At 38.6% G+C, this 21,179-nt stretch overlaps 1 protein-coding gene across 6 annotated transcripts in view; it reads right to left on the reverse strand.

Annotated features, from left to right (window-relative positions):
- ptprz1a (protein tyrosine phosphatase receptor type Z1a) overlaps positions 1 to 21,179 on the reverse strand; it is a 95,503-nt gene that overhangs the window by 19,896 nt on the left and 54,428 nt on the right. For 3 of the 6 annotated variants that reach the window (XR_014277832.1, XM_082540789.1, XM_082540790.1), the window contains exons 10-14: positions 19,400 to 19,526; positions 16,107 to 16,147; positions 13,676 to 16,013; positions 9,092 to 9,230; positions 2,724 to 2,806 (exon numbers count right to left, since the gene is read on the reverse strand). Coding sequence is in view for 5 of the 6 variants with exons in the window: in XM_082540789.1 (XP_082396915.1) it covers positions 2,724 to 2,806; positions 9,092 to 9,230; positions 13,676 to 16,013; positions 16,107 to 16,147; positions 19,400 to 19,526 (2,728 nt within the window). In the remaining variant the exon portion in view is untranslated. The remainder of the gene's footprint in view (positions 1 to 2,723; positions 2,807 to 9,091; positions 9,231 to 13,675; positions 16,014 to 16,106; positions 16,148 to 19,399; positions 19,527 to 21,179) is intronic. The other 3 variants (XM_082540791.1, XM_082540792.1, XM_082540793.1) reach the window with 3 other exon arrangements.

Genomic DNA, 21,179 nt, shown 5'->3' on the forward strand with positions numbered 1-21,179 from the left:
GTGAAGGTCACAGTACAGGTCCTTTTTTCCCCAGAAGGTTCTTCCTCATACACACATGCATTGACATTATGACTATGGAGGATGAATTCATGGAACAGAGCCCTGTGAATGTTGGAAAAGGCAACATGCATGTTGGAACCTTTAAATGAAAAATGGTGAAACTGTTGGGTTAGATCCTGCACATTGTACATGTAATAAAATACAATGACATTTGGCTTTCAATTCGGAAGTTTAAAACAGAAGTTAAAGTTTCCCTCTTTGTGCAAACTTAAGATCACGGAGTAAACACCAAGTCTCAGGAAAAAAGAGACGAGTATTTTTGAACTAAATCTAGAAAAAAACAACAACAAGGTTATTGATAATGTATTTAAATATTTGAATACAATGCATAACCCCTCCGTGAATCTGTTGAGGGGTTTGTGTGTCCCAGGAATGCCAGGGGCTATGTTGTCGGAGGGCTTTTGTGCTCTGGTAGGGTCTCCCATGGCAAACTGGTCCTGGATGAAGGACCAGGCAAAGAGCGATTCAAAAGACACCTATTCACAGAAACCTAGGGAACAGTCCATCATCCCGGAGCCCCAGTATAGATATACTGGGCCCCGCCCTGGAACCAATCCTGGGGAGGGTGAACGAAGGCAAGTGCCTAGTGGTGTCTGGCCTTTGCCCATGGGGGCCGGTCGTAGAACACTGGACCAGCTCTTTACCCTAGCAAGGATACCTGAGGGTGCATGAGAGTTTATTCAACCCGTCTACATGTGTTTTGTGGATTTGGAGAAGGCATTTGACCGTGTCCCTCTAAGTATTCTGTGGGTGGTGCTTTGGAAGTGTGGGGTGTGTGGCCTGTTGCTATGAGCTATTCGATCCTTCTGACTCGTTCCCAGTGGGAGTTGCCCTTTGTGATTCAGTTCTTAATTTTTATGGACAGAATTTCGGAAGCCGAAGTGTCGGAAGGCTTCCACTTGGGTGGTGTCAGAATCTCGTCTCTGCTTTTCACAGATGATATGGTTCTGTTGGCTTCATCTGGTGGTGGCTTTCAGCTCGCACTGGAGTGTGGTTTGCAGATAAGTGTGAAGCAGTGGGAATGAGAATCAGTACCTCCAAGTCTATTTAAGTTTCTCAGGCATCTTGTTCACGAGTGAGGGGAGAAGGGAACAGAGGACTGGCAGACAGACTGGTGCTGCGGCTGCAGTGATGTGGACACTGTACCAGTTCATTGTGATGAAGAGAGACCTGAGCGTAAAAGCGAAGCTCTCAATTTACTGGTCGTTCTACCTCCCTACCCTCACATATGGTCATGAGCTTTGGGTAGTGACCGAAGAATGGGACTGCGGATACAAGAAACGGAAATGTGCTTTCTCTAAGGGTTGCTGGCTTCTCTCTAAGATAGCGTTCAGCCATCTGGGAAAGGGCCCAGAGTAGAGGCAGTTGAGGGGGCATGGGCATGGCATGGGAGGTGTTCCAGGCATGTCCCAGGAAACACTGGAGAGATCATAGCTCTCAGCTGGCCTGGGAGTGCCTTGGTGTTCCCCCAGGGAGCTGGAGGAGGTGGCTAGGGAGAGGGAGGTCTGGGCTTCTTTGCTTAGGCTCCAGATAAGTGGAAAAAATGGATGGATGAATGGATGAATGTAATGTATGAAGTTGTTACATTGAGAACAAACAAATACTATAAATACCTTGGAGTACACATTGACAATAAACTGGACTGGGCTAAAAACACCACAGCACTTTACAGGAAGGGCCAGAGTCGTCTCTATTTTTTGAGGCGACTGAGGTCCTTCAACATCTGCCAGAAAATGCTGAGGATTTTCTACGAGTCTGTTGTGGCCAGTGCGATCCTCTATGCTGTTGCATGCTGGGGGAGCAGGCTGAGGGTCGCAGATGCCAACAGACTCAATAAACTAATCCGTAAGGCCAGCAATGTTGTGGGGATGGAGCTGGACTCCCTCAAGGTGGTGTCGGGGAGGCGGATGCTGTCCAAGATAAAGACAATGTTGGATAACACCTCCCACCCACTCCATGACATGCTGGTCAGTCACAGGAGCTCATTCAGTGAGAGACTGAGATTACCGAAAAGCACCACTGAACGACACAGGAAATCATTCCTGCCTGTGGCCATCTCCCTGTACAACGCATCCACTTAACACACTGTTTGCTGCTACAACTACACATGTTTCTTTTCCAACTATTTATTTATAAGTGACTTATGTATGTATGTATGTATATATATGTATATATTGTACTATTCTTAGTTAGCGTATTGTCTGTCTTGTCTTAATGTTGGTTTATAATGGAGCACTGTAACAAAAAATAATTTCCCCCAGGGATCAATAAAGTATTCTGATTCTGATTCTGATATTTTAGACAAGTGAGAACTTTACAGCAAAATGAGGACAGCTCCATAAACTAATGACATTTTGGTAAATTAGCATCTTTACACTGTTGGCTGGAAAATTTAGAAACAAAACATTTTTTGAAATTAAGGACCTGTTTTTCGTGCAAAGTGAAGAGATTTATTGACAACTTGGGGTGTTTGTTAAATTTCTGGAAAGGATATTTAAGAAAAATTGAGAGTATAATATTGTTTTTGAAATTAAGGCAATTTTTCTAGTATGTAAGTCCTCAAATGGCTTATGTTACGTTGTTAAGATGTTAATTTTGGGTTTTAACTTCATGTCAATGTAATATGTCACACAGATACACACAAAACGATGTGTGCATGTTACCAGATCTAGCAGTGTCTGGTGCTGTGATGACTCTGGTTGAGCAGCTGTCATGGATGTAAAAGTGAGCCGACTGGAAACACAACCTGCAGAAAAACAAACACTTCCTTTAGACGACAATCAACATTGCACTGATAGGCAGGAAATGCTTTTTGCTTTCATGTAATTTAGCATTAGCCCAGATTTTAGAAAATACAAAATAATCTCCCCATAACACCAGTAAATAAGATGTTAATAGGTTTGTAAACAGATGACAGCACCTCTGTACTGTCTCAGACAGACATGGGCATCAGGGATTTTCACAGATGGGGAAAAAAACCTGAATCAGAGCTGATCTCTGAGATTAACAGAGATGGGCAGTAACGCGTAATCCGATTACTTTTTTCAAGTAACGAGTAAAGTAAGGGATTACTATTGCAAAAACGGTAATTAGATTACGGTTACTTTCCCATAAGCACGCTGCGTTACTGTGTTAATAAAACCGTGATTTTTTTGTGAGAATGTCTCATGACAGTGACGTAAGCGAGTGCGACGGTCGTGGCAACAGCTGTGTGCAGATCAACAATGGATAATATATCGAGTGCGGGAGAGAGTATGAGCGTGCAGCTTTTAAAGAGTGGAAGTACTGACCTTACTTTGAGTTTGATTCCGTAAAAAGTGACAAAAACATTAGCGTCCGCTGCTCACTGCGTGGGAAGAAAACTTATTTTTACAGTGAAAAAACCCCTAAACTTCCGAGCAAGCACCGAGTGCGCTATGACTAGGGATGGGTATCGTTTAGGTTTTATCCGATACCTGTGCCAAATCGGTACTTTTGAAACGGTGCCGGTGCTCAAACGGTGCTCAAACCGGTGCTTAAAGAATGGAGAACACAAAATTGGTCCAAAAACCTCTCATGTTCAGCTGTTTTTTGTAAAAAGATAACAATCCTTCCTCTGACCTGCACCAGGGTAAACCTCCGCCTGCCCCACTCCTGCTTTACAGGTGAAAATAGAGCAACAGGACCGTTGAGCCTTTGACTTTATTTATGTTCTTCTGTGTTTTACTTGCATCTATTTGAAAGAGTGAGTGTAAACACAAAAAATATTTTATTTTATGTGCTGGAATGTGCAGAAAATAGGTTTAAATGTTAAACTAATTTCTTCCAATCTGAGAATTTTGTATATAATTTAATTTTTGCTTGATGCATAAAGTTAAAAGATTAAAACAAGTTTTAAAAAGATACTTTTCCATTTGATTACATTTTGTATGATGGATTATGCAGAAAAAGTAGAATTGGGCTGAAAGATCTATCGCTTTATCACCTATTCAGGTTCTAAGTCATGTTTTTAAAAAGTAACTAAGTAACTAATTACTTTTGAAAATAAGTAATCAGTAAAGTAACGGGTTTACTTTTGGGGGAAGTAATCAGTAATTAGTTACTGATTACTTTTTTCAAGTAACTTGACCAACACTGGAGATTAATGACAAATACTTTGAGAAACTACTTTGACTAACAAAAACAATCTCCCAACAGGTCTCAGAGGTTTTTACACCAGCCCCCCACTGTCCACTAATCTAGTCTGATTAGCCCTGCATCAAGTTTCCAAACCAAACAGAATAATTTCTACTTTATTAATTCTACTTCATTCTACTTCTATATTAATTCTTCAGTCTAGTTTTTTTTTCTTAAGATAGTTGTTCTACAACTTACTCAAGGTAAGGAAATCTTTAGTCTCAGATGACTGCTAGTGTTTGCCTAACAGTACAGATGCAAAATGACTGAAACTAGTAGCACTGCAACAATAAGCCACAAAATCATCTTCATGATTGTTAATTCACTCGGATAAAGTATTTCTCCTACTGAAAACACTGCATCCAGATAAATGGAATCTTTACGAGATTAAAGATTTCTCTTTTTCTTTTAAATGACACAGTTTAGGTCAACAGGAGCTATAAGCAGAAAGGAGTATAGGACCCGTATCCCTTAAATGATTTTGCTTTTAGGGTTCATAATTCAGGGTAGTCAAGTGGTTGACGTAGACTTCCAATAGTTCCCAGCATTGGGCAGTTGAATGGTTATTCACACATTCCAAAACAACAAATTTAATTGATCTACAATACTTTGTATACTACATTAGGCAGCATTGCAGCTAAAAGGATTAGTTCCATATGCCTCCTCCATATATGTATACTATGATTTTGGTCCACCCTTTGCAGATTATGTTCAAACATGGTGTTCATTATGGACAAATTGTGATTTGCAATAACAAAACACCACTGTGTTTCAGATGAGGAAGGCTGTGCATGCCAGTCACACTCCTCCAGGTTTTACTATCATTGCTTATATCAGGGTTAAAGTCTCCCAGTAGGACAACAGAGTAATGAGGTGTAGCAGCTTGAGCAGCCGTTTCAGGGACTCCAAGAAGGCTAAACTGTTGCTTGGACTTTTATGCCAAACAACAGTCAGTACCTGCTCCCCGACCCAAATGACCTGGGAACAAATCCTGTCCTCATTAAGCGGCGGAAGCCTAAATGCACTGGCAGCAATCCGAGGGGATACAACAACCCCTAGTCTCTTTGAGTGTTTATGTACAGAAGTGCTATATAAAAACCAGTCCATTTACCTTTTTTTTTTTTAAATTCAGTCCTGTCTGGCAGGTTTTGCAATTAGCATTATGATCTGAATCCAAAAATGTGCCAAACACATTTTGCTTTTCTAAGACGAGCTATCTAAATTCTCTATAGGCTCCTCTTCTTCATGTGTTTCTTTCATCGGTTTATTTATCATTTTCTATTAGTGTTATTTTATTTATTAGATTATATGTAATATAGTATATAGTATATTATGACCTTGTCTAAGTTGACAGGCAGCAGAAGAAAAAAAAATGGAAGGGGGCGAAAACAGGAAAAACATAATAAAAGTATAGAGTGCAAATAGAAATGTGATGCCAAATGCTGCACCTGTAAGAGAAGAAAAAACAAACAAAAAAAACCCAAACCCCATACAGCATCTAGAAGACAAAAATATAAAAATGCATAGTTAAATTAATCAACAGTTTTCTTGCGGTGCACACACGCATGTCTGGCGTTATTGAGGGTGGGTTGGGGGTGGTTCCTCTCCCTGCTCCTCCCAACTGGTCGTTGATTATCCCCCACCCCTCTTTCTTTCTGTCCCTTTTCTTCTTCAGTTCCTCCGCCTTCTCCTCTTGCCTTTCGGCAACCTGGCCTTCACCCACTGTCCACTCTGGCATAATACCCACACAGATAATAACACAATTTATAAAAACAAAACGATTAACCCCAGAGTCTACAGCGCTCGTCCTGGAAAAAGCAAATGTGTTTGGCACAACAAAGCATTCAGGCAATGATTCTGTCGCTAAACCTGCCTGACAGTACAGGTTAAAAACAAACAAGCAATTATATAGAGATTGACATATTTTAATGCAGAACATTTGCACTTCATTAAAAGTTTATTTTCACAGAATGTAGTATGACTACTTTTATCTAAGTATAGGATTTGGGATAGATACTTCTTCCACAACTGCAAAAAGTTTCATTCTAATTATATTAATATTTAATATTATAAATCATAATAATTTTACTAATAACCACAAATCTAACCACCTAGTAGAATTAGTTTTTAATATTTTTCTTGCTTTTATTATGAACACAATTATAAACTATGTATATAAATATATCAACTAATAAATATATAAACTTATCAAACTAAAATAATTTTAAAAAAGACAATTGTACAAGTATTTTGTACAAATATTTTAGCAGTGCAAACAGACAGATGCATAGCTTTTTCCCTTTGGTCTGCAAGTCCAGGGCAAGACACCAGATTTAAGGATCTACAACATGGTACATGGTAAAACTCGTTCTTACGTAGTGGACTGACATGACCGCAAAGTATGAAAACTTAGCCCACATAGCAAACAGCAGCTACAAGGATGGTGTGTAGTTTGACCCTTTAGGTTGCTACACAAAATCATAGTAAAAACCTTAACTGTTTTATCGGCCACTAATTCAGATCAGAAAATGGGCTACTTACTACTGTCGTGTTGTGTTGTAAAAAGACAGCACACCTTATTTGTTCACATTTTGGAAAATGTATTTAATTAAGAATGAAAGAATAAAAACTATTTTTCCTTTTCTTAGAAACTCATTATGATTTTTTTTTATCTTAAAAGGTGTGTGATAATGTAAACAGGAGTTCAGAGACTTCAGAACTTCTCTTTGAGTACTCTAGTTTTAATGATTTCTTTAGCAGTAATGTAATTTCCACTGCTACACTAGGATTTAATATTAGGGCTACTTTTCCTTTGGCTCCGCCCTCCAATTAGTCAGTTGGTTGGAGCAATTAGGATTCAGCTTCGAGCACAGAGCTAACCGTAAGACCGTGAAGCGCACGCAAACGCAGTCTTGCATACCTGATTGCTTATTTCAACGCATGACTTCTGAGTTGTATGTGGGCATTATTGAATTTACACGAATTTAATTGCGCGAGTAGCGATTAGTACTCGTGCAATTAAATAATTTTTTTCTCCCGCATGACTTTTGACATACATATAACACCATAGAAACTACTTAATGCAATTATATTGATTATAGTAACTTGTGAGAAGCTCAGATTAAATTAAGTAACTGAGCTGCAGCTTAGTAACAACCACATTAACAGATAATCACACACTCTAAACTGAAAACAGCTACCATCCACATCCCGTGAGATACTCAGGATGTAGGATAAATATTAATATTGTGCATATCCAAACCTTTAAAGACTGTTTAGCTATATCCTGATTTGCTGCACAACTCTCACCTTGCTGCAACTTTGTAGTCAATCGAAATCCTCTCACCCTGCTTCATCTCAAATGCACAGCAGCAGTGGCCAAATGAGCACCGTGTTGTGAGTTAGTGAAGGAGGACACAACAACAGGAGGATTAGTGCAGTCTGACCTCCTGCTGCTCGCCCTACAAGAAGCTGATACGATTCCTTCTATCCGACATAATCAGTCAGATGTCCTTTTCGATCCTGCAGCCCTCCCAGGACGCTCTCCTCTGAGTGATGCTCAGAGCACTGCAGCCAAAGCACATCCTTTATTAAGGATTAATCCTCCTGCTCTACAGATTATTACCAGTTTAGCACTGCTCAGTCTTAGGGATACAACAACAAGCTGATTGCCAAACAAGAGCAATATGTTTATCTTCAACATGGCAGCTGACAAATGTACTCTGTGAAAAATAACTAAAAATGTTTACACTGCATTTGACAGCGTGTCTTTGATTGGATTTCTGGAGCTGGGTATTTCACGGTCAGAAAGATTTTCAAGATTTGTTGTCAAAACAAGACAAAAAAAAAAGTTTGGGGTTTGTGACGAGGAGAAAACAAAGCATGCAAACAAAAAACTACGACTATCCTTAAAGAACATTCAGTTTGCTTCATATTGAGCATTTCATATGTCTCCATAAATAAAGAAAAATGGCATCTCTGAAGGTTATCCAAAGTGAATCAACAGAGAGCTGCAGTAACAGATGAAAGGCTTCATTCAGCATGAACAGAAGGTATTATTTGTGAAGTGTGTGTATTTGCTCACCAAAACACAAATAAAAACACACAATACGATGCATGATCAAGATTGAGCCCATGTTTGAAGAGATTAGGTTTCCCAGAAAAATGTGAAAATCTTCTGGTTGATGTTGATCATCAGAAGATATATGTCACGTGTAGTTGGGTTAGAAGGCGGGCAGTGGAGATGGGGATTATGCATATGTGTTTTTAATAGATACTAGGAATATATTCTTAACACCTTTTAGAAAAAGAAAACGTGACAAAAATCATGAAATTATTGGAGGAGGATTTGGATTAGACAATAAGTCGGATGCTAAATGTGCTAGCGTTTTTCAGTATTTTCAGTAAACAAAAATGCACTTTTGACATAAAACTGGTACAGGAAAAGGCTAAATGAACTTTTCAATCATTTCAAATGATATTCCAATGTCACGTATCTTCCTGATGTTAATCTTGTACCATACGTACAAGAATAATTGCATGATATTATTACCCACGATGGATGACCCTCCTATGGATAACAAGTTGTCTGGATCATTCTCACGTGGAGCACAATTTGGGTGGGAAGTGGTCTTCTATTGCACATCACCATGTTCATGGTAAATGCACAACAGGCTGCAGAAAAAAGCCTTTGTTTTAACCATATTGTTCACAACTCTCACTTACCTTTGGACTAAACCACCTGTGTAAATGTGTTAAAAGAATCTCACTACATAAAGTGTAAATTTTAAATAGATGGGGGATTATAAAATTGTACTATGTATCCTGCATGCATAAACTGTTTTCCATTATATGCAGATTTACCGGCAGTACCTACCGCCAGTAGACGAGAACACAGATGAGAGCAATCAGGCCGAGGACGGTGAGGGTGGAGATGACAGCCAAAGGAACCACAGCCTTCCTCTCTTGTTCCCTGATTGAACCAACTCTCGACTCGTGGCTGCTGTTACTAGCATCTGTAGAGAAATAACACCAAAAGAGTTGGCAGCTAAAAAAACGCTGCTGGAGAGCAGAAATAAAAGTCAAAACCCACCTACTTTTTAGATAAAGGCTCAAGAAGTATAATAAAATTGGTCAACAGAGCCACAAACACTATATGCCAGTGGCATACAAACCCAGTCAGGGTCATATTTTAAACGTGTCAGTTTAAACTGGATATAGTTAACTTTTAGTTACAAAAAAGTCATTATAGTCATGGTATTTTTATACATTTAAATTGTAAGTATTAGGTGAAACAAAAGGTAGAATATGGCTATTTCAAACATGTTTTTCACTATTTAACCAGCTTTTCCTTTGTTTTTGTTTTTTTGTGACAGTCAGCAAATGAATTTAAATTTTTGCTTATTTTGCCTGAAATGTAACCACAGGGTCAAAATCAATCTAGAATCAATGGAAATAATGCAAAAGAAAGTATAAAAATATTGGTCCCATGTAGAATCCAAAATGTAGTCTCTAAAGCCACCATATTTCTGACCTCCTATCCATAAAATATATATAAAAGATGGTCGTACACTGATTAGTGAATTTATAGTAAATTTATGTTGTGAAACCTTAAATAGAGCATTGTTGCTCTTGCCGGTGGTGGCAGTGTCCGGCAGCCTCGCCTCTGTCAGTGCACCCCAGGGCAGCTGTGGCTACAATGTAGCTTGCCATCACCAGTGTGTGAATGGGTGAATGACTGGTTGTGTAAAGCGCTTTGGGGTCCTTATTATACAAATACAGGCCATTTTTGCTTTGGGTTTTTTGTAAACCTGTTAAAATTTAAGTCTATGACCTGCCTTCAGACTTTACTGCATTTTCAGCAAATCTGTATATCTTTACACAGATTATTGTATTTATAGAATACACTGATAAAGCATAGGACCACAAATGTAACACTATCGACTGCCAATCCAAAAATAACGTCCTCTGCTTGCTTGCTAACTGCTCTTTCATTTTCAAAATATATTACAGCCCACAGATTTAGACATATTTAGTCAAGCAAATCATAATTTTATCAATCAGGTCTTGTCAACAAACTGTACTTACTCTCCCACTTGGTTCAATTGAACAACTTTGCCTGAAGTATATTTGAAACTTTGAGCATATAAGCATGGAACATTTAAAAGTAGAGGAAAGAAAATAGGAAAACAACCATAGATGGTCCAATGTAAAAGAAAGAATTAAAAATCAGCATCAAAAGGGTTTTCTGATGTCACATTTGCAAAACTTCAATATGAGACCTCCAAGAATAATAAAACAAGCTTTCCTTTCTCTTGTGGGGTTGTATCGACTTTTTTCATTGTACTTAAATTACTTAAGTGAATACATAAGTAATTTATTTATTTATTTATATGTTAGAGCAGCGGTCCCCAACCATTTTTGCACCACGGACCAGTTTACGTGTGACAATATTTTCATGGACTGGCCTTTAAGGTGCCGCGGATAAATACAACAAAACAAAACCAGTACCAAAAAAAAAGAGATTTATTTATAACACACGGGAAAAGACCCAGGAAAACCAAGTTAACGATAAAAATGATAAAGAAAATAAGGATAAAAACCAATGAAAACCCTGAAAAGCGTAAATTTCCCACCCAAGCCTCAACCCTCGCGGCCCGGTACCAAACGACTCATGGACCAGTACCGGTCCGTGGCCCAGGGGACGGGGACCGCTGCATTAGAGCACGTAGCAAAATGGTAATACAGCATCGTAGGTTACACAGATTTCTTTGCACTGTGCTCTTCTGTTTCCAGGTGTTAGGTATTATTTTTGTGAGCTTTCACTAATTATTTTTAATGATATATGAAAAATACCCACAGTGCATCTTTCCTGTAAAAGTGGATAGAAATGTACGCTGTGGAAGACCTAAACAACATTTCACTCAACTGAAACATGATTCAAATGGAAATTTCACATCTGATTAATTAAACACAAGTTGTGGACCAACTTCCAAACTTGTTGCAAAATAAATTATTATCAAAAATAATTAGAACTTATAGTACTATCCCTTTGTACTTCATCATCTTGGCAGGTAACACATACAAATTTAATGGTGACCCCAAAAACGTGAAGAATAATTAATAATTTGAAGACTTACAAGAAAAAAAAGAAGCAAATAAAATGTAACTGAGCTCTTCTTGGCTTACTCAAAGTGTTTATGAAACAACGTTGGACATTCTCATACCTCTAATATCTATTTTAGAATAAAAAAACACATTTATATCTCAAAACACAATGCTCTCCCTCATTCAAAATTGACTAATGTGCTGTACAAATACAAAATTCATCACGATAAAAACACCTGCCAAACCATTTGAAACACAGGGAGGCACAAAAGCCTTTAATGAAAAGTCCATCACTGATTCCTCAAAGTACATAACCTATAATGGCTGAACCTGAGGTCACTCAGCAGCTCCCCTTACCTCAACTGGTCGCAGCAGATGGCTGCCCCTCCCTGAGCCTGGCTCTGCGGGAGGTTTCTTCCTGTTAAAAGGGAGTTTTTCCTTCTCACTGTTGCCAAAGCACTTGCATTTGTCTGTTATATTATTGTACGATTTACCTTAAAATATAAAAGTGCCTTGAGGTGACTGTTGTTGTAATTTGGTGTTGTATAAATAAAATTGAATTCAATTTAGCCGCTAAACCATCCTTTCTGACAGCCTGTAAAAACAACAATAGTGTGAACTACACATGACTGAAAAGCTGTTTGCTAGACCTTTTCTGCACAGACTGACCCTGTACTGTCATGAATGAGTGGGTCAGACCTGTTAACCAGCTCATATCGAGTTTGTGGTGCGCTTTAAAAGTAAAACCAATTCATCCAATAATTCATCCAGCACACCTTTTTATGCCGGTTTTAAACCTTGGACTAATTACTAGAGGATGAAAAATATTAGTCAATTCAATGAGGAAATTGAAATAGAAGACTCAACTCAAAAAATTAAAAATCAAATCAAATCAAATATGTGACTTAAGGAACCAACAGTCTTAAAACCCCCTCTTAACAAATATAAATAAAAAGGTTGGAGGTTTCCCCCTAACATATATTTAGCTACCAGGCAGGCTTTATTTTTAATTTATCTGAAAGAAAAGTCAAGGCAATGTTCAATACACATCATACAACACAGATCAGTTGACCTCAAATTACCTCTAAAAAAATAAAATAAAAGGAGTGACCCACTACTTTTATTTTCCATTTGCAAACATTTGGCCTTTGTTGTTATTAGTGCAGTAACACACCAAGACCTTCTACAACAAGACCATGTGAAAACTTTTTTTTTTTAAATCATAAAATTTTGGTATTTTCAAGGACACTTTGACGAACAAAGCTTTATGGATGAAAATCTTAAAAAAAAGAAAAATCCAACCAAGAAAAAAAAAGATATTTTAAGTTTTTTAAAGAATTATTATTATTATTATTATTATGCAACTTTGAAGTAACAGGGATATTAATTATGATATTACCCACCTGCAGCAAGATTTTAATAAGATCAATGTGAATTTCATTTAAATAAACTAAAAATCAAAGCCTGTCAGGAAGGGAAAAAATCTTTCTCTGTTATTTATTACTTGATTTACTTTGTAAATACTACAACTTTAAATCACTTTTCACTCATATTTACAACCTATACATAGCACAGCTGAGACAATATAAAGATAATATAGATATGTGAACCACTTTGAAAATCAAAACAGCTCTGCTGCCCTCTGGTGCCCATGTCAAGCAACATTTGAAAAGGCATTTCAGTGTTTAGGGTTTTTGAGCATCACTAAACCTTGATGACCAAAGCTAGACCACATGTCATCTTTTTTTCTTTTTTTTTAAAATTACAGTAATAATTTTGGTTGTTGTCAGGATATTCTTTAACTTTCTGTCTCTATCTCATGATAGTGTGGCCTCTTTAAAAGGTTTTATTCTGTCATCAAATGTAGTGCAGCGTTTAGGGCTCCTGCATTTTCGCATCTTCTTCTTTATTAGTGGCCATGAATATCTTACTGCCTCACATGTCATCAGAGAGGCTCCATTAGAATTATATTAAATAAGAAAAATACTTCACATGGAAGTGGAGCTATTTACATCCCTGATATGCAGTTTGAAAAAACAACAATATATGGCTGGATGCAATCCATTAAGATAAATATATCTGAAATTATAGTGAAGAATGTGATGAAAGGTTCATAATAGTTAAGGGGCCTGTATAGTTAAGTGAATTTTCTTTATTTTGATTTAACAGACTGAAATTATAAATGACGTTTTCTTTTTCTTCTCTTACAAATGAAGAGAAGTAGATTAGTCTTTTGGATGTTCAAAATTCTTTCTAACAAAGCATGTGTTTCCTAGTTTCCAGGGCAAAATTGCAAATGCAGTGAAGTTTTTGTCCCCCGCGCACTGGCAGCTTTTTTTTTGTTTTGTTTTACCTGCTACTGGCTCCTCTTCTGTCAACTCCCTTTCTGTGTGCTCAGAGATACTGAAGTCAGAAGATGTCTCGTTGTCGTAGAGGCTTTCACTCTGCCCTGAGCTGCTCCCCTCCTCCCTACCTAGCGACCAATGTGAAGCAGAGGTTACTGCTTCCGTTGTCGTGTCTCCTACCTCGAAGCCCAATGCATTGCTACTCTCACTTTCAAAATAAAATGCTGAGGAGTGTTCATCCAGATCGTCTGGGTTCTGGCCAGCCTCTGAGGAGCTAGATGGGGAAGCACTGCTAATAACGTTCATCGAGTAAGGGAGCATGCTCTCCCCAGAGGTTGAAGTTTGAACCATGTCCCACTCCTGATCTATGCCCTCCTGGGAGTCGGGGAACAGGCCTGAGCCAGATGCACTGGTACTGGTGTCTATCACCTGTCCCTCTGAAGCGAGAGTGGTGGGGGAGGCTGTGGGTGAAGGAGTTAGCACAGATGATACAGAGAACCAGGATTCCATGATGGCAGATGCTGTGGCTGCAACAGAAATTGGCAGGTCACTTTGGGTGGCTTGGAGAACCTGGGAGTGTGAAGAAGATGATGAAGGCAAGATAGCACTACGGGATGACAGTGGCTGACCTAAGGACAGACCATCAGAGCCCACCACAGATAAAGAGTGTAGAAAATTGTCAAAGTCAACATGAGTGGCTGAAAGGAAGCCTAAACTTGAGTAAAGCTCTAAACTTATAGAGTCCCAGGCTGAGGAGGACAATTCAACATTTAACAAATGCAACCAAGGGGAGGATGCTGATGGCTCCAAAGAGCAGTCACACAGGGCATGCACATCGCTAACTAATGGAAACCTGTCACCACTGCCCTCTTTGAGAAAAGTCTCTATTGTTTTCCCTGTGGCATATCTTGAATTGTCAAAAACAGATGAGAAAGAACTAGATAATCCCAGGGTAGGGTCAAAAAGGAAGCGGTTACTAGACAGATGAACCGAAGGTTCTAGGGTGGGGATGACAGACAGAGATGCTGCTGAGAGAGACTGATCCCAGGAAGATTCAGAGAGCTTGGTGGTGAAAACAATAGCAGACGGGTCTAGAAGTGCTTGGAGTGGAGGTGTACTGCTAAATATTGAGGGATTACTTGAAGATCCAGACAACACATCATCATTGCTATCAGTATCATCAAACCCAACACCATGAAAGACAGGGTCAGTCGCCCAACCAGACAGGGAGTGTGAGGGGTGAGGGAGGTAAGGCAGGGTAGAGGCAGATAGCGTGAAGACTGAAGCCTGGGAAACTGGGTCTTTGACAGGTGACAGGGATGTAGCAGTAAGCTGTGAGTCCAAGGGAGACAATACAGGCCAAGAGCAGGTAGGATCATGCAAGCAGGTGGAAGAGGCACAGCTGGAATCCACGGCGTCACACAAAGGAGAGGAGGTGAAGGAGGAGGAAGTTGAGGGGAACACAAATAGGCTCTCACCATTGGACAGTGGCTTTGTGGTCTGCACGAGAATGCGGCTTAATTGGACAGATGTTTTGGTAGGTGAAGAGGAAGGTTTGGAAGTTGAGCTTTCTGTCTGGATCTCTGGAATACCTCTGGGCTTAGTAGAAAGACTTCTATCAGTGGTGTTGTCTTTGTTTGTTGGGTGTGCCAAACGTGGATCAGTCTTGGTTTGGATGAAGGATGTAGAAGACGACGTTGTGCTGCTCACATTACTTATATGAGACATGACATTGGTTGCAGTGTTGCCTGATTGAGAAACATTACCTTCTTTGGTCTTTGCACTGGTAATTGTAGGAGTAGTGGTAGTTACTTTTCCAGAATAATCTTGTTGACTTAATCCTCTATTAATGTAATCAGCCTTTGAAGTGGTGACTGTGGGAGCAGTGGTACTTATACCTCCCTTTATTTTGCCTTTTCCGTTTAGGGTAATGCCTCCATGAACACCATCTATTTTTATCGTGCGGTGTAAAGGAGCAGTGGTGGTATAAAGTGAGTTTTCTTTGGTTGTTTTGGTTAAATTAAACAGAGCATTGGCATTGAAGTTAGCTCTTCCCTTTGTTTCTGGTGGCAGGGTCATTTCTGGTGACCACATGGAGGTACTATGTTGTTGCATCTCTTCAGAATTGCTCAACACTTGACCAGATTGAGTGGCTCTAAGAGGAGGAAGTGGATCCTTGGTAACTTTCCTGTGACCCGACTCTACTGTTGTAGTTCTAATAGTAGGCAAAAGCAAAAAAGGTGATTCAGAAGTTGTTGTCCTCTGCAAGTTTGTTGCACTCCAATCCAGATCGTGGTCCTTAGTTTGTCCTATTTCATCCCAGGTAAGATCTAGATCATACTTGACCTGTTGGTAAAAGTATGGTTTACAGACTTTGACAAGTAACAGTAATTCTACAATTAAACAATGAGATGGGGAAAATAGGATTTTTGTTTTTACCTCATTACTATATTCATAAGAAGCTGGATCCAGTGCATTTTCTAGAAAGGGAACAGAATGCAACATTAGTTATATACAATGCAAACAAGAACTAGAATAAATCACTTAATTTCAAAATAACTCTAGCTTAAATTTTCTTCAGGATGGCTTTAAGTTTCCTTCAACTTATATTCATGTTATTTTTAATTTCCAGAATTAAAAACAATGTTCAAAGAAAGAAAATGCTGAAAAAGCAGAAATAGGTAACAAAGGTCATAACAAATTGGAAACACAGACGAAAACATCTCAGACAAGAACAGGTAAGCTCCTGGACAATTAATCCTTTCATTTAGTTTTGTTATTCTAGGACCAATAATCAGAATGGGAATGTGTCACTCGGGATAGAAAAAAGGACAATACAAAAAACCATATGGAGAAAATGAAAAAGAGGAGGATTATTCAGACAACTACATGTGATAAAATGACAATTTATGAAAAAAACAAATGGTGACAACATATCGGGTACCTGCATGCAGGAATTATCCCCAAAAGACACAAACACATGAAGCATTTGCAACTTGTAGTTTTTCCTGTTTCATTCTTATAAAACTAGACAAGTTACAGAAAGGAATCTGAACAAAAAGCTTTCAAGTTACTTCTTTAACTCCGATTGTCTCAAACTTTTGTTTTCAGACTGGATCCACCTGTTCCCTAAGAGGAATAAAACAAACTCATAAGGAGAGTTATCTGCTAATGCTGCACAAGCTGACTGAACTTAGAGACAGCACACAGTGGGGATTTAAGGGGGCAGGTGTGTAAATGGTGGGCTAGTGGCTCTTACCTGTTTGAAGCTAAATGACACACCACAAGGACCAGATCAGACTTGTTTGAGAAGCATGAAGTGAGGTTTTACAAGTTTAAAGAAACAGGCTTGATGGAGAAGACTCAGGGAAATGATATGTGTGTTAACTTTATCAACATTAGCACCATGGCATTTACAAATGAAATACATATCAGTATTTTTTCCTAGAACACATATCATCATTATAGATCATAAATAACACTTTTGCAAATTTCTGTATAGGAATTGTATTTTGAACGTACTTCATTTGGTGATCATAAAATTCCTACTATAATCATGTATGGTTTGCTCTCAGGAGCTCAGTGAATTCCAGTGTGGTAGCATGATAGGACCTGCGCAACCAGTCCAGTAATAAAGTTATGCTATACACTTTACTCGGTCTGAAATATTTTTTCAATTTTAAAAGTGACTAATTTTAAAGGTGAGTAAAACGTTGCCTTGTTAGTTATTCCTCACAGTCTTGTAAATGCCATAATCAATTCAGTTTTATTCATATAGTGCCAAATCACAGCAACAGTTGCCTCAAGGCACTTTACAAGGTAGAGACCCTACAATATAATTGAAAATAAGGTAATGCTACTTAAATATAAGTAGCTGTCACATCAGAATCGCTCCATTTCCTAATTTCAGAGAGTCTTCTTTATACCTGAAAATAAGGTAATGCTACTTAAATATAAGTAGTAATCTAATAGTAGTAATCTAATACTAACATAATAAGGTGTTTTTAAGATGTCGATTTCTATGTTTTTTTGTGACAGAACTATTTCTAGGCAGCTATGACTGCCAGAATGTTAGCATGTATCCAAAACCCAAGTTAGGAAAAATTCACTTATGTAAATCTAATGAATATTGAAGAATATTACAATAAGATACAGGATAATAGGATACTTCATCTTTTTGATTGTAAGAACACATATCGGTTTATTTATTATTAAGTTCAGCTGAAATACAAAGTCACTATAACTGCCAATCCAGTCCTCACTAAACAAAAGGCTGCAAAAACAAAAGGTTTGGGAAGCAGAACAGATGCCATGTGAATGTGGATGACAGCAAAACAAAGATGGCAGCTTTGCAACACTAAAAATGACTCTTTAAACCAAGTATATTGTTTAACTCTAAATACAGGAAGAGTATATTTTAAGAATCTAAAGAAACAGTTAAAAACACAGAAAAGATGAAACATGTTTTTGTGTGTTAAATCAAATGTAGTCAGTTACATGTGTACAACCATAGGGAAGGTAAAATGGGTAGGGTGAAAAGGAGATGAGGAAAAACACAAGAAATATTTATTCAGGATTTAGGGGAGGACAGATATTTGGGATAAATTGTTTACAAAGAAAATGTGTAAGAAACCAAAAAAGTTAATTAATTGCACCCTAATGATCATATTTCAGTAACAATTTAGTTAGTTTGAAGGGCTGAAGCAGTTTTTCCTCAGCTTCAGGTCTTTGTGTTAAGTAAGGTTAAACAAAACCCTTTTAGACGGAAAAAAGAAATTCTCTAGCCTCAACCAAAACCAGATGTTTCCGTTACAAAAGTGACCTTGTTAGTGTGTGGTAATTTATAAGCTTTTATCTTCTAATGCAGTTTATTCCATTTATGACCATAAAACAACAGAAAAATGTAAAGAGAGAATAGCAAAAGAAAATGATGAAAATAAAAAAAAAACAATAAAATGCCATAGTAAATAAAAATGTTGAATGAAATAAAAAATGCATACACGTTATTAGATTAAATTTAAATTATTAATTATTAATAATATGTAAAAGTGACTGGAATATATTTAAAATATGGTTAAATGATGACTTAGTAACAGTAATGTGACCAATAACATTACTAAGTGTTAACCAATTATTTTGCACTTTGTAAAGGTTCAATACAAATTAATTTTATAATATACAGGTTTGGCTATCTTGCAGGTTCAACCCGTTCTCACTCCCAAAGCGTAACATTTTACGCTAGGTGACAAATCGTCACCATATTACGTTTTCGGCTACCCACCACGTTCCTAAATGACGACCTCGGAAAAAGAGGAAATATGAGAACCGTCTGGACTGAACCTACACATGTTCGCTCTTTTTCTTCAAATCGCTTAGAAACACGCTATTTAACATCATTAAAGTCCTGGTTAAGGTCAGGAATAAGGTTATGGTCAGGGCTAGGGATAAGGTTAGGTTTAGGGCTGAAATACAGGGCTGGAACGTCTACTACCGCGGGAGCGTCATTGCACTGGATTCCAGCAATAACCCGCTGCGTACCATAAGAACGCCGAAGGTCTCCTTTCGCGTTCCTCAGGAACGCCGCGGGACGTGACAAAACGTCGACATGTTACGCCTCGGGAGTGAGAACGCTCTGGCAGGTTTGTCACAAAGTCACAATTTGCACTAGCCTTACTATTTCACAATTAATAGATTTTGTGGTTATGCCTGGTGATGGGCACGCTTGCTCTTACCAGGGTTGTCAATGGGCATGACAACCATCAATGGGTTGCTTGAACGTCCGTACAGACCATTGGAGCACACCGCCACAACCTGGATCATATAACTGGTGTTGGCCAAGAGGTCATCAAGTATCGCACCCTGGTGAAAGAATATCACATCAGTGCCAAGATTACCTACTTCCATTCTCTACAGTCATTTGCATGTCTTTATTTCACTCACAAGGAGTTAAACCATGGTCAAAGTACAGTGTACAAGTGAATGTTACAGCTATCCTAAAACTAGGCTCGTGCCCGGTACCAAACGACTCATGGTCCGGTACCGGTGCGTGGCCCAGGGGTTGGGGACCGCTGTTGTAGACAAATTCCTATACATATTTCTTAGATATTTTGATCCATATTGACATGACAGCATCATGCAGCTGCCACAGATTTGTTGGCTCTTTATACATGGCAGGTATCAAGAGCTTTCATGTTGTTACCAAATTGGGATTTTTGCCATCCAAATTTTGCAGCAGAAATCTACATTTATTAGACCAAACATCATTCTTCCAGGCTGTTGCTGTCCTACTTTGGTGATCCCCTACAAGTTATAGCCTCAGGTTCCTGTTCTTAGCTGACAGCAGCAACTATTGTTGCCTTCTTCTGTTGCTGCTGTAACACATCTTCTTCACAGTTCAACGTGCTGTACTCTTAAGCATACCTTGGTTATAACCAGTAGATATCTAAATTACTGTTGCCATCCTATCAGCTCAAAGCATTCTAGCCATTCTCCTCTGACCTCTGGCATTAACAGCATTTTCACCCAAACACATGCCATTCTCTGGATATTTTCTGTTTTGAGAAAATGTTCATCTTTTGCAATGTGATTTGGTTGACTAGATATTTGCATTATCTAGCAGTTCAACGGGTGCACCTAACAAAGTGTCTAATGAGTGTAAGTAAGCATCCTTACCTCATCACCTAATGATATTAATGCTGAAAATTTTCTGTGTCCGAGACTTATTTAATTTGCTACCTTCCGATTAAACACCACAGAAGTTGTTGCAGACATTCATCATTTGGCAAAAAAGACATTTTACTTTTGGCAAGTATCTTGCACATATTGTGGAAGTGTCATAAAACTTTTATTTCAACACAAAGTTTATTGTCTAACATAAAATCCAGGGCGACACTTTTGGGTTGGCCTACAGGTGAACTTCAACATACTCCCTAGACTATGAAATAACAATATGGCTAAGAATTATTTACCATTAAAGCCACACCAAAAACATTGAGCAGCCTAGTGAACACCTTTTTGAGAAGACAGTTTTTAGTAGTAGTAAGCAGTGCACAGTTCTTAGAGGTTCGGTGATTATCATTTGTGCAACAGCTGCTTATTCAGGCTTTACAGAGGTCAATGGTTAATATAATTGGCGAAAATATCACCCCTCTGTGAATTGCTACCTTAACGTGGTGGAGGGGGTTTGTGTGTTCCAGGGATTCCAGGGGCTATGTTGTCCCCCTTGGTAGTGTCTCCCATGGCAAATTGGTCCTGGGTAAGGGACCAAACAATGAGGAATTCAAAAGACCCCCATGAGTATAAGTCACCGGTCGTAGCAGATGCCCGCCCCTCCCTGAGCCTGGTTCTGCCGGAGGTTTCTTCCTGTTAAAAGGGAGTTTTTCCTTCCCACTGTCGCCAAAGTGCTTGCTCATAGGGGGTCATATGATTGTTGGGTTTTTCTCTGTATGTATTATTGTAGGATCTACTGTACAATATAAAGCGCCTTGAGGCGACTGTTGTTGTGATTTGGCG

The sequence above is a fragment of the Aulonocara stuartgranti genome (assembly GCF_965226115.1).
Source record: "Aulonocara stuartgranti genome assembly, chromosome: 7".
Lineage (NCBI taxonomy): Eukaryota > Metazoa > Chordata > Actinopteri > Cichliformes > Cichlidae > Aulonocara > Aulonocara stuartgranti.